The 13,891-nt window shown below is 48.0% G+C and overlaps 1 protein-coding gene across 2 annotated transcripts in view; it reads right to left on the bottom strand.

The window, feature by feature from the left end:
• Positions 1-13,891, bottom strand: part of PNLDC1 (PARN like ribonuclease domain containing exonuclease 1) — a 258,698-nt gene that overhangs the window by 57,341 nt on the left and 187,466 nt on the right. For both annotated transcript variants that reach the window (XM_069227860.1, XM_069227862.1), the window contains exon 16: positions 7,229-7,328. In XM_069227860.1, the coding sequence (XP_069083961.1) occupies positions 7,229-7,328 (100 nt within the window). The remainder of the gene's footprint in view (positions 1-7,228; positions 7,329-13,891) is intronic.

Raw genomic sequence — 13,891 nt, 5'->3', positions numbered from 1 at the left:
AGTGCAGGGTAGCCATACTGAGTATATGGTCTAGGAGCTTGTCAAAACGAACTCCACAGCATCATAATGGCTATACTGAATACTGGGAAGTTTGGTATTAAACTTCTCAGCACAATAAACCCACACTGATGCCAATATGGGATTTACTGAAAAATGCACACAGGGGGCATCTTAGAAATGGGCACTCCAAGTAGTGGAGATGACCGCCCTTTACCCCCCCCCCCACCCCCCAGACAAGCCCCCACTTTTGGCAGCAAGTCCAGGGGGAGATAATGAGAAAAACAAGGAGGAGTCACCCTCCCAGCCAGGACCACCCCTAAGATGTCCAGAGCTGAGGTGATCCCTTCCTTGGAAACTCCTCCATCTTGGCATGGAGGATTTAGCCCAATAAGATTAGGGATGTGCCCCCCTCCCTAAAGGGAGGAGGCACAAGGAGGGTGTAGCCAACCTCAGGGACAGTAGCCATTGGCTATTGACCTCCAGCCCTAACACACCCCTAAATTCAGTATTTAGGGGTGACCCTGAACCCAGGAAATCAGATTCCTGATGACCTAATAAGAAGAAGGACTGCTGACCTGAAAACCCCGCACAGAAGAAGGAGACGACAACTGATTTGGCCCCAGCCCTACCAGCCTATCTCCTGATTCAAAGAACCTGCAACAGTGACGCATCCTGCGGGCCCAGCAACCTCTGCCAACTCAGAGGACTGCCCTGCAACTCCAAAGGACCAAGAAACTCCCGTGGACAGTGGCCCTGTCTAAAGCAACAAGAAGAAACCATCTTTAAAGGGACTCTCACCTCATTCCGGAAGCGTGAGTACCCACCACTTTGCACCCGACGCCCCTGGCCCATGTCCAGAGAAACCAACGCTGCATAGAGGACCCCCCAGGTGACCCCGACAACGTGTCCACCCTGAACTGACCTCCCTGCACCCCCACGACAACTCCTGCAGAGGGAATTCAGGGGATGCCCTCAACCGCGACTGCCCGGTAACAAAGAAACCCGACGCCTGGAAACAGCACTGCTCCCGCAGCCCCCCAGGCCCGTGAAGAACCGACCACAGGTGCAGCAGTGATCAGCAGGCAGCCCTCACGTTTGGCCCAGTTGGTGGCTGGCCCGAAAAGCCCCCCTGTGCCCTGCATGCATCATCAGAGTGACCCCAGGGTCCCTACATTTATTTCTATACAAAACTCGACGCCTTGTTTGCACTCTGCACCTGGCCGCCCCTGTGCCGCTGAGGGTGTATTGTGTGTGCCTACTTGGGACCCCCCAGTGCTGTACAAAACCCCCCTGGTCTGCTTCCCAAGGACACAGGTACTTACCTGCTAGTAGACTGGAACGGGAGCACCCCTAGTCTTTATAGACGCCTATGTTATTTGGGCCCCTCTGATCTCTGCACCTGACCGGCCCTGTGTTGCTGATGCTGGGTGTTGACTTCAACCCCCAACGGTGGGCTGCCTATGCTCCTGAGACTGAACTTGTAAGTGCTTTACTTACCTGACAAACTAACTTTATACTTACCTTCCCCAGGAACTGTTGAATTTTGCACTGTGTCCACTTTTAAAATAGCTTATTGCCATTTTATGCTAAACTGTGTACATTACTGTTTTGATTCAAAGTTCTATATTTACCTATGCAAAGTACCTTGTAAAGTACCCTACAATTTATGTACTTACCTGCAATTTGAATCCTGTGGTTCTAAAATAAATTAAGAAAATAATATTTTTCTATATAGGCCTCTGATCTCCCATATGGCCTCCCCAACCCAAAAGCGACGCACCTGTCACTATAGATAGATCTGGCTGGGGAAGGGAGAGGGATCTGCCATGGACCCAATGCGGATTCAAAGCCATCACTGCAGGTCTTTCGCAGTCCCCTCCGAGATCTGGACCATGTCGGAGAGATTGCCCTGATGCTTCGCCCACTGAAACTTCAAGTCCCACTCCAGAGCCCGCATATGCCATCTGGCATGGGTCACTACCAGGATGCAGGAGGCCATGAGGCCCAGCAGCCTCAGATACAGTCTCACCGAAAACCAAGAGAGAGGCTGAAAGATCAGAATCATAGCCTGAATATCTTGGATATCAAGAATATCTTGGACCTATACAAACAGGTACTAAGTGCAAGCAAATTAGCACTAAAAGCTTCCAAATGAATTCACTTTTATGAGCTGCCAAATGACTTTTTCAAAGCAGTCCTCCATTTGAGGTAGTGATGATTAATACAGTCTGTGATGGAAAATTACTCAAGTCTACTTAAATGCAGTATAATCATATATCATAGTCTTTAAATTTATGGGTTCATCACACTCCTCCAGTTGTTAGCCAACGCATTTCAGCCCTTTAATTCCTGGCCTCATCAGGACGGAGGAAGCGGTACTGTTAGTATAGACAAGCTCTAACCTTGGATGATGTCGGGTGTACGCCCGAACATATTATTCTAGGCGAGACAGTCTAGATTCTTTAGGAGTTAACTTCATATAGGCGCCGTAGACGCTTAAGAACCGAACCAAAATGTATATAGGCGATGTTCATGGCTCTATGGCATCACAGGTTAAATCCCTCCATGGTACAAAGTGTAAGCACTCCTCACAGATATTAATGAAAAAAGAGACTGTGGGACAGCCCCAGAAAAACCAGAAGTATGCAACTAGGCGTGGCGTTTCAAGACCACTGTCGTAGCAACTGATCTGCCCAGAGAGTCGGTCGTGTGCAGCCCACATCGGATCGTGAACTTCGACTCATCTCTCCCATCGTTGACAGCTTGGGAGACAATGGCATGGGCCTCCTCTAAGAGAGTGGGTATAGCTGCCCAAAAGGCATGCAGTGTTCACAGACGGCAGCGCAAGACTGGAGGAAGAAAACAAATTCTTCCCAAATTGTTCCAGCCTTTCTGATTCCCTATCCGGGGGTGCGGAAGGGAATGCGCGTGAGGAAAAGGAAGCCTGGATGATAAGACTCTCAGGCGTGGGGTGTTGGTACAGGAATTTAGGGCCATTCACAATGGACTGATGGCGGCGTGCAATAGTCCTATTCACAGGAGTTTCTGTTTTGGGTTTGGACCAAGTACCCAAAAGGACATCGGTGAGGGCTTCACTGAAAGGGAAAAGGGGCTTAGAAGTGGAACCCCCTGGCTGAAGCTCCTCCATCAGGAGGTTGGACCTGAACTCTACAGTAGGTAGCCCACCATACCATAACTTGCTCCCTTCGCCGTAGCCACGTTAGGAGGAGACAGCATGCTAGCGTCTGGAGAAGTGTCCAGTCAACTGGCGTCGCCCAATTCCTGTGCCCAATTCAAAATGGGTCATCCTGGTACTCATAAGGGTCCAGGGACACCTCCAATCCTTCCCCGAATTCGTACCCATAGGAAAAAGGGTCCAAATCCGACCTGGGGTGAGTAGGCCCCATCGAAGATAGAGGCGGCGTCGGACTTGACGTCGCTCCCACTCTGAGTCCTCAGGGATAAGGATCAGGTTGACGTTGATAGTGGGCACTACCAATGTCGGGAGCATCAACAATCAACCTGGCGCCGGGGAAGGTCTCAGTTGTGCGACCAGTGCCGGTGCGGATCCGGAAGGGACCTCGGTCACCGGAGCCGAAGTCGCCGGCCCAGAACCTGAAGGTCCCTTAACCGAATCCCTTGGGCCCGAAGATGCAGTATCGGGGTCGGTCCACCCAAAGATGAGGCGCATGACCTCACAGAATTCCTTAAAGCTGGGTGGGGGTCGCTCCGACTCCTGGAAACTCGGGGAAGCACGGAGCGGACCCAGAAGCAGGCTCCGAGGCAGAGGCCTTGAGCGTCAATGCTCCTCCTGCGTCATGTTAGCCAAGCGACGGGGCAAAGTCGAAGTGCGATGAGACTGCTTCGACTTCTTGTTCTTCTTACCTACACCCAAAGATTTTGAGGAAGATGAGTGGTGATGCCTCTGCGAACGGTCTCGAGACCTTCTTCTTGTGCGAGAGCGAGACCTACGCAGAGACGAGCGCCAGGCCGCCATGAGCTTGAGGGACCGCTACCTCAAGGCCTTCGCATGCATGGCCTGACACTCGAAGCATGACTTCAGTTCGTGGTCGCGCTCTAGACACCACAGACAAACCTGATGCAGATCAGTCACCGACATCATGCGGTGACAGTCCTTGCACGGCTTGAACCCGGTCTTTGGGGACATCCTCGATGCATCAAAAACTCAATAGAAAACTCAACAAAACGGTCAAAATCGGTCAAAAAGAGACCAAGGTAGATCTCTACAGATCAGCACGTGGCACGGAAAGAAAAGAACTGACGTCACTGCGCTGAGCCAGTGTCTATGTACTACTCCTGACGCCAACGAGGCCCGCGGAGTCGACCGACGCCACCTACTGACGCGCAAGGGTAATTGCTCGAAGAAAAATCTCCGGATCCAGTCTGACGCCTGGGGGAAATTCTAAGGTAAGGAATCTGCAACTAGAAGTCTCTATCAGATACATCTTTTAGTGAAGATGGTTATTAGATTGTTAGATTGAAAATGCCACTTTTAAAAATAAGGCATTTTCTTGCTTCAACCATTCTGTGACTCTGCCTGTTTGTGGATTCCTTGTCTGGGTCAGTCTGACAGTTGGGCTGTTTGTGCATCTCCACTAGACAGTGACACAAAGGGTGCTGGGGTGTAACTTCATATCCTGATGGGCCATCTGGGCTAGGGAGGAGTGGTTACTTACACTTGAAAGGGCAGTGCCTGCCCCCACACAACCCCCTGGTGTGTGTCTGGAGCCAGGTCTGGGCAAGGCAGGATCCTGTAAACAGAGACTTTTCTTTGAAGTTGGGCAACTTCAAAGGCAGAAAGGGGTATAAGTATTGGACCCAAACCCCCAGACTTTAGATCACATCAAGGATTCAAGAGGAACCTCTGCGAGGAGAAGAGCTGAAGGAGAAGTGCTCCTGCCTGTGACTGTGCTTTGTTGGGCTAGCCTGCAGTTGCTGCTTCTGGCCGAGAAAGGGGATAAAGACTGGACTTTGTGGTATATTCCTGTTTGAGAGGTATCTCAAAGGGCTTGGGCTCAGCTTGCCCCCGTTCTGAAGTGTCAGGTCCATCAAAGACTTCCTCTGCCAGCACCTGGACTTTGCCGAGACTCCTGCCCTGCTAACTACTACCTAATTGAGTCCATGGGCCCTTGAAAGGAGAAGCTGGTGGAAATCCAAGAAGAACCAAGTGCACCGACTTCGGACGACCCTGGACTGAAGTTGCTGCCGGATCCCGCAATGCCGCCTGCAACTGAAGCTGTAGTCCTCGCTGCAGTGCGATGACTCTGCAGGCCTGACACTGCAGCAGCCCCGAAGTCCACAACTTAGTGAGTCCTGAAGTGCTGTGTCACGGATGTCCGTGACACCCAACTTCGCTGCAACAAGCCGTGCACGCTTATAGCGACTCCACCATAACTGCGTGGATCCAACGCTTTGCACCGATGCCACCTCACCTCCACCACTCCACAGCAAGGACCAGACGTCTCTTTGTGACGCCTCTGTTCCTTTGGTCCACAGCACCGGAACTGACGCTGCACTGGATTCAGCAACGCCGCAATCCCTGACTCCGTGCACCGGCTTGTTTCTTCATTTTCACAAGGTACGGTACCTGGGGGTGCGTGTGACTTTGTGACCAGCATCATTAGCATCCAATTATTGGGAATGACACTAATTTGAAGCATTTGTGTTTCTAAGTGCTATACTGGAGTTTAATGTTTTAAAATGTCATAACTTTGCTTGTGTTTGTTGGATTTTTGTCGTTTTTGTCTTATTGTGCTCAAATATTGGCTATTGTTATAACCTGGTGGTGAGTCATTTTGTAGTGGTTTTACTGTGTGTGTTGGTACAAATACTTTACACATTGCCTCTAGGTTAAGCCTTTCTGCTAGTGCCAAGTTACCACAGGGGCGAATGGGGGCTAACTGGGTGTGTTTCTCCTTTGCCACAAATAGAGTGAGGGTCCTTGCTTGGACAGGGGGCAACCTGACTGCCAACCAAAGACCCCATTTCTAACAATTATTAAATCTGAAAACAATTCAAGAAAATGGAGTTGCTTTCTTTCAGGCTGGGCTTCAACTTAACACAAATTCCATAAAAAACATTATAAAATAAATGAAAGAAACTATTGGCACCAAGATAGACTTTACTTCCGAATAAACAAGGAATACTAAGTGGAGCTGAGGAAAGTTTCCTTTGGTGAAAGACATAAATAAATATCAAATTCACACAAATGCATGCTGCCTAAGTGTGTGCGCACAACGTGCTGGTACTAGGTCTAGCACAATTAAAAAATGTCTCTTAAAAAGAACAAAACAAAATTGACACCATATTACAGTAAAATCATAGCAGAGGAGAACTGGAACGCAAACAACCTGAAATTGAGTGGCTGCTGCTTGCGGCACTTGTGTTTTTTGTGCCTTTTTAAGCATAAAATATAGCCTTACGTCTAAAACTAACACAAGGACACACTGGGTGCTAAAATATAGAGCTGAATGCAAAAGTAAATATTTCACATAATTACGGGTAATTTTCCCACTATTTCATTCAATTAAACGAAAATCAGCGAATTTCGCACACCCCTAGTAATTACACTTTCAGCTGGCTGAGAATCAGAACCATCTCGAGGCAGCTGAAAAAACAGAAAGTACCACTATATCCTTTGCTAAGGGTACCAAACAGACACATCCAACAAAAAGAAACTGATGTATGGCAATTACCAGGTACAAGGCCATCTAAAAAAATAAATCCACTACTGGTGGACATTACTTGCCAATAATAGCGTTACCTTCAACCCTACGCATATAACTTTTCAATAAGTTATAGAGCGCCTAAATATGTCAGCCAAAATCTGTTCAACTTTCAGTATCGCTCAAGTAATAGCAAACTAAAGGAAACATTTTGTATTGTTATTTGGTCTGATGGTGTATGCACAAAAAACCTCAGAAAGTAATTTTACATTTGTTGAATATTGACAATAGTAACATATTCGAGCATCACTTAAAAGCTGCTTTGCAGACTCCATTTACTGAAAACAGCAGGCAATATTATTACCCAGCTTCATGGTATCAACTAGTGAGGTACAAGGTGGTGAGATAGTGAGGACGGGAGTCAAGAGGAGAGGAAGGAGAAGCACCAGGCGGAGAGCTAGGACATCAGGAAAAGCATCATGAGGAGGATGAAGGAGATGGGAGAACAAGGCTGAGAGCAGGAACATTAGGCAAACACTTACAATGCGGGAGACTCTAGCACGGATGAGATTCACTTGGTTGATATGTTCACTGATTACATCCATGTAACGAGAGAAAGGACGCTCAGGATCCTCAGTGTCCCTAGAACAAAGAACGTTTCAAGTCAGAAGAGTCCAGGACAATCCCATCTGGTGTGGGGGGGGTACTGGCAGTGTGTATGATGCAGAAAAGCTGAACTCGTGGAGAGGGATGGTGTAGGAGTGCTGAAAGGAGGAATGTTGGCTGTGTGCTACATATCAACCAGTGGACCGCCTCTAGTGAATGGGCACGCATGGCAGCTGGCAGGATCTTCTTGACTAAGGCACAGAAGATTTTAATCATGGATCCAGCTAAGCACACAAAAGAGCTGATTATCCGCCTGTCCTGTTGCAGTCAATCTAATAAGACACTCAATGTTCTAACTATGTAGCCAACAGGGAAACGTCCTGAACAACATGTTGGGAACAACCCAGACGTTTCCCACACAAGCGTAACCGTGCTTGCCAGAACAACGCATGGCTTTTTCTCTGCCTTAACCGCATATGTGCTGAACAACGCATATGCATTGTTAAGGCAGAGAAAAAGGCAGAGTGGATCAGGAGAGGACGCGGTCAGGTAAGAGAAGCTGAGGCAGGGCTGGGGGGTAGTTTTTAGGGGTGGGGGTGGATAAAGGGCTTGGTTTGGCTATTTACTTATTTTTTAGGGATGGGTGGGGGTGTTTGTGCTTTTTTTAAAGGGTAGGGCTTAGGGTAGGGGGGTTGCATAGGGATGGGGGTTGGGCTTTTGTTTTTTTTAGGGGCGGGGTGGGGGATTTCTTTAATTTTTTCGGGTGGATCGGGATAGGGCACGGTCAGGTCAGGGCAGGTTTGGGGGATAGTTTTTAGTGGTGGGGTGGATTAAAGGGATTGGGGTGGGGGTAGGCTTTTTTTTATTTTTTTTTATTTTTTAACGGGCGGGGGTGGGATGGTCAGGGTAGTTTTTTTGGGGGGGAGGTCGGTTGTTTTTAGGGAGGGTGAGGGGGTCTTGGGGTCGTTCAGTTTTTAGGGGCGGGGGTGTCTGAGTCGTTTTGTTTTTAGGTGAGGGGTGGGGGGGTCAGGGTAGTTTTGTTTTTAGGGGAGGTGGTGGGCTGGTCCGGTTAGCTTTGTTTTAGGGGTGGGGTGGCGGGTCGTTTTTTTTAGGATGGGTTACGGGGGTCAGGGAAGGTTTTAGGGCTTAGGGTGGGTGGGGGCATCAGGCTAGTTCTGTTTTTAGGGGTGGGGGGCTGGGTTAGTTTTGTTTTTAGGGGTGGGGTTGGGGGGTCAGTGAAGATTTGTTTTTATGGAGGGTGGGGGGTTTGGGCTAGCTTTGTTTTTAGGGCAGGGGGTTGGACCAGCTTTGTTTTTAGGGCGGTGGGGGGGGTCGGGCTAGTTTAAGTATTAGGGGTGGGGTGCTTTTGGGCCTTAGGGTAGGTGGGGATGTTGGGGTACTTTGTTTCTAGGGCGGGTGGGGAGTCGGGGTAGTTTAAGTATTAGGGGTGGGGTACTTTTGGGCCTTAGGGCAGTTGGGGGGTAGAAGGATAGAACTAGGCATGCTTTACAACAAAACATTGTGGTAAAGGCATGCATGGAAACAACGCGGTCGTTGTTCCAACCGCGTTGTTAAGGCATGCTTGGTTCTCGTATGGGTTGTTCCATCATACATTTATGTAGCCATGCCTCCTCTTTTAGTAGAGAAAGGTAGGTTGGAAATGTGATGGACTTGTCCATGTGAAAGGAAGATGCTGTTTTCGTTAGGAAAGATGGGAAGGGCCAAAGAAACAAATTATCAAGGTAAAACACCATAGATGCTGGTAAGATTTACAGGGCCTTGGAACTTATCAACTCTACAGGTCAAAGTCACTACCACTAGGACAACAGTGTTTCAAGTTTGATGTTGAAACAGGCGCCTGTACATCAGGTCGTATGGAGATGCCATTAGGAAAGTTAACACAGGATTCACATCCCATTGAGTAACAGTAAATGGAATGAAATTACACAATTAGGATACACCTTTCAGAAAATGTGTAGCTAGTGGTGATTTAAAAAATTTGTCAGGTAGACAAATGAAGGCCAACAGGGACACCAAATAGCCTCATGCATTAGCCCAGACACTGCTCCAAGGCAAACCAAACCACATTTCATTCAGATGAGCACCCAAGCCCACCCATGACATGTCTGACTACAGCAGACAACTGCAAAGGTCAGAAGGGACAACACACCAACATATTGGAGAGGCATTTCCACCATTGCACATCCAGGAATGACCAAAACGAAAATCTACACAGAGTCAAATGGTTCCCTGGATGCCTCCTTAGGAAACTAATAAAGGGCTCTCACTTACCACCTGGCATATGTGTCACCAATAGATAGCATCAGGTCATCAGACCTAATAGGTGTAATACTTGCAGACCTAGAAACAGCGTTTGAACCAGTAATATCATAATCATATCCAGAATATCTGCAATCATCTGAAGGGGAGGAAAAGGTCATGTCTGGCAAGGTTTCTATGAATGTCAGCCTCTGTGTGGGGCAGAGATAGGATTTCTGGGAGTTGATCATGAAACCCAAATTGTGAAGAGGAGTCGTGGTGTGCTGAAGATGTTCCATGACCAACAAAGTAGTCCCTGCTTTCTCCAGCCAGTCATTCAAGTATGAGAATAAATGGATTCCTTGCCCCTCTAGTGAGGCCACCAACACAGCCATTACCAGAACTGCAGACTGATAGTGCTGAGTCTCGCAAGGTAAACTGCAGGTAGCATCTGTGACCAGGTACGGTCAAGAGTAAAAAGTAGGCAGCCTGGAGATCCATGGACACCAGTGAATCTCGTACACTGAGGATCAGCAAAACATTGCTGAGGAAAAGCAACTTAAATCTGCCTTTCTAATGAAACTGTTCAAGTTACAAAGGTTCAGAGTGGTTCTCAGACCTCCATATGTCCTGGGGACCAAAACTGTGTGCCCCTTTCCTCCACTGGCACCACCACTACGACCCCTTTGTTCAGCAAGGAATGAGCTTCTGGCTCCACAAACGAAGTGTGTGACGGAGAGCACATCCAGGAGGACAAGGATTTCAAGCAGCCAGGTGCAGGCCTATAGCAATTTGTCAGTGGACTGACAGGCCCCAAGAATGATTTCTCTTTAGCAGCTAGAAGAAGCTCAAAAACAGCCTCATTTACATGTAGAAGACACTCTGAGACTGTGACAGAAGGCACAAGATTTGTTAAAATGTTCTATTTAGTTTCAGCAGCTGAAGGAGAACCAGAGGAGTAAGGAATGTCCCCCCTGGAGATGCAGCTAGGCCATTTGCATTTTTCTAAGTTGAGGGTGAAACAAGCAGAAAAAGTTACTTACCTTCAGTAACGCTCTTTCTGCTAGAGATAATATCTAACCTTTTAAATATTCCCACTGGTGTCAGACTGGATGCTGAATCTTGAGTAGTACTCATGCACGACAGTAGGTGGAGCTGTGCAGATCTGTGGCAACATCATTTCACTCCATAAGTGATGTGCGGAGCAGTTTATAGGTGCTGCCCATGCTGCTGACCTCAGTTGCTTTCTGGACTATCTGCCCCTTCAGATACAAGCCCAGTCTCCACATTTTTTGTGAACAGTGTGCAGATCTCTGAATTGGGGTCTTTTTTAATAGAAAAAGAGTCCAGTTCACAGAACGAAAAGGATGAGAGGGTCATGGAGGAACCTGCAGCTAGAGACTCAACCGGAAATAGCGTTACTGAAGTTAAGCAACTTGCCCTTCTGATAGAGACTTGTAAGTACAGATTCCTCACCTTCCATACTCCCTAAGAGATCGGCCTGTGAATTGGATCAAGTCAAAATGTCTTGCAGGACTAAACAGGCCTATCTTGATGGACTTGGCTGTCCAGACAATAGTGTTTCATGAGTGTATGAAGTGATGCCCAAGTCACCATCTGGCAAATGTCCAGGACAGGCACCCCCTGTGCCAACACAGTAGCAGCAGCCGTGGTGCTGGTGGAATGACACCCATAGGACTTTCAGAGGCTGCTTCTCGGCTAGTGCATAGCAGACTCCTTAGCACATCTTAGTGCACTGCATGATTCAGTGAGAGATGGTCCTCATCTGCGCTGATTAACCTTTCTTGATTCCGGACAATTCCCTAAAGAGCCAAGTGTCTGTCTGGTATTCTCTAGTACAACCAATATAGAAGCGTGGAGCTTGTTTTGCGTTGAAGTCAAGGAGTCTCGCCTCCTCCGTGGAGGAGTGAGGTGGGGCAAATTATGTTGCAAGAGTAATAGTCTACCCCAGGTGAAAAGAAGTTACTATGGTCAAAAGAAAGGAGGCTCAAGTTCTTAGAACCACTTGTCTGGGTAGAAAGTGTTGTGAAGAGGCTTGGCGGAGAGGACTTGTAGCTCGCTCATCACCTGTACCAATGTTACGGCGACAAGGATGCTATCTTAAGGGTAAGAAGCCGTAGTGGATAGCTGTGCAAAGTTTTGAACAAAGCACCCATGAGAAATGTAAGAACCAAGCATAAATCCCACTGGGGCATAATAAAGGAAATGGCAAACATATGTTGAAAGCCATTGAAAAAATAAATGCATCACAATCAGTGACTTAAACGATGAGGGCTGGTACGACAATCATAAAAAGGCCAAAAGAGCTGAAAAATGCCCTTCAACAGTGCCTACAGCAAGGCCTGCTGGGCTAGGAGCAACACAAACAACACCACCACATTGGGTAGCATGGCATTAAGTAAATCTGTTGAGTAGCAAATCAGGCCACAAATGTCTCCCAATAGCAGGTATATACAGACTTGGTTGAAGTTCGCTGCCAAAATGGCATGAACAACCTCAGGAGGAAAGTCAAAGGCAGTCAACTCCCACCATTCAATCTCCAAGCATGCCCTGCTTACTGTAGGTCCATATGGCAGTGATGTCCACTCCGGGAGGTCTGTGAGAAACTGTACCAGGTTGAGAATAACTCAGATGAAAGGAAATGACTGCCAAGGAGTCAGGTGTGGCTTTGGCACATTGTTAATGAACCCCATTGATTTTAAGAGGCCCACCGAAGTCTGGAGGTTGGTGACGACTGCCTGGGACGAGCTAGCCTTTAGCAGCCAATCGTAAATCTAGGGGAAGATTGGGACCCTGGCCTCCGAATACATGCTGCAACCACTGCCATCAGTTTTGTGAACACCTGGGTGGCACTGGTGACGCCAAGGGAAGTACAGTGAACTGGAAATACTCCTGCCCCACCACAGATAGCGTCTGTGGGCCTGCAGGACAAGGATGTGGAAATAAGCTCCTTGCAGGTCTAGCACCATCAGCCAGTCTGGGCACATGTCCCAAGCAAGAACCACAATAATCTAAATCCATACTAAACAACTTGAGTATGACATGAGCCCCTTCGATGTATCCGAATCAGAGGAGTTGCTGGTAGTCTGTGGGTCAGTTATAACAATGAAAGGCCTCAGTTGAGGTCGGAACAGTGGCTCTGACTCTGCGTCAAACTAAGCATACCAAAAAGTGATGGATGGAATTCTTAAACTAATCTCAGCTACTAGTGATTATTCAGGCCGCATCCCAGTCCATAGTTATTTTGCACACCATACCACCCCAGTTTGTACCCAGCTATATGCAAATTTGTCTTGACCCTGCTCCAAAGGGAACAGTCCAACCTGAACTGCCAAGTCAGGTTGTCGCAGAACTGGTACACAATCAACCCTTGGCATTGGACAGTGCTATGGGCTGGCCGTCATCTTCTAGAGTAAACGGAGCAAGCATTGCTGAGTGTAGCATTGGAGATGGATCCTGCGCCAAAGCTGGGACAAAACTCAATACAAATCCAAAAGGCCCAACTAGTGTCAAGCGCAGACCTGCAGGTAGACACCAAGGAGGGAGGCCTCGCAATACCTTAGGGCCCAGAGGCACACCAGATGGAGTCAGTAACGTCACAAAGAAATGCAGCATGGCTTCAGAGAATTCTTCGGTTTGCTGAGGTGTTGACAACAGCTCTGGAAATTTGACTTTCCTCATGTCAAAAGTTTGAATTGGATCTGAAGGCTGAACAGTTTTAGAAGCGAGGCCAGGAGGCCCTCATGCCTTCTCAGGAGAGCGAGACAGGCTGAAAAGGGTCATGTCCTGCCAAGGCTTTTCTGTTTTTTCTTCGACTTACCTGTACCATGAAAAATAATGTGCTGCCGGAAAGACGGAGCGGTACCTGGAACTTCCTTTGGACCTTGACTGGTCACAGAATGGATTCTTGCAATGCTTTGCTACAAACTTAGCTTCCCAATCCCGGATGGCCTTAGGAAGCATCAAGGAACATTCACTGCAGGTCTTGGAGTTGTGGTCAGACTCAAGGCACCACAGGCAATCCATGTGTGGACCTGCCACAGACTGTTTGTTATCCACACTCCCTGCAAGGTTGAACCCTGTAGATTTAGGAGGTGATGGTTTGCCTTGCAGGGAGGAGGGGTTGTTAATTAAAAAAAAAAATGAAAAACAGTCTCAAAAGAGACAAGGGCCGGGGTAGCTCCTGAAAGGAACTGACATCAGCGTGACTGCTTTGCACCATTCTACAATTCCACATGTCTCTTCCTGAGCAGAACAACATTGCAGAAGAGCCACACTAAGCCACCTACCAGTGACGGATTCCGCTGAAGTTTGTTCCG

Source organism: Pleurodeles waltl, chromosome 4_1, assembly GCF_031143425.1.
Source record: "Pleurodeles waltl isolate 20211129_DDA chromosome 4_1, aPleWal1.hap1.20221129, whole genome shotgun sequence".
Lineage (NCBI taxonomy): Eukaryota > Metazoa > Chordata > Amphibia > Caudata > Salamandridae > Pleurodeles > Pleurodeles waltl.
Note: the sequence above shows the minus strand (reverse complement) of the source record. Positions and strands in the feature narration are given on the sequence as shown.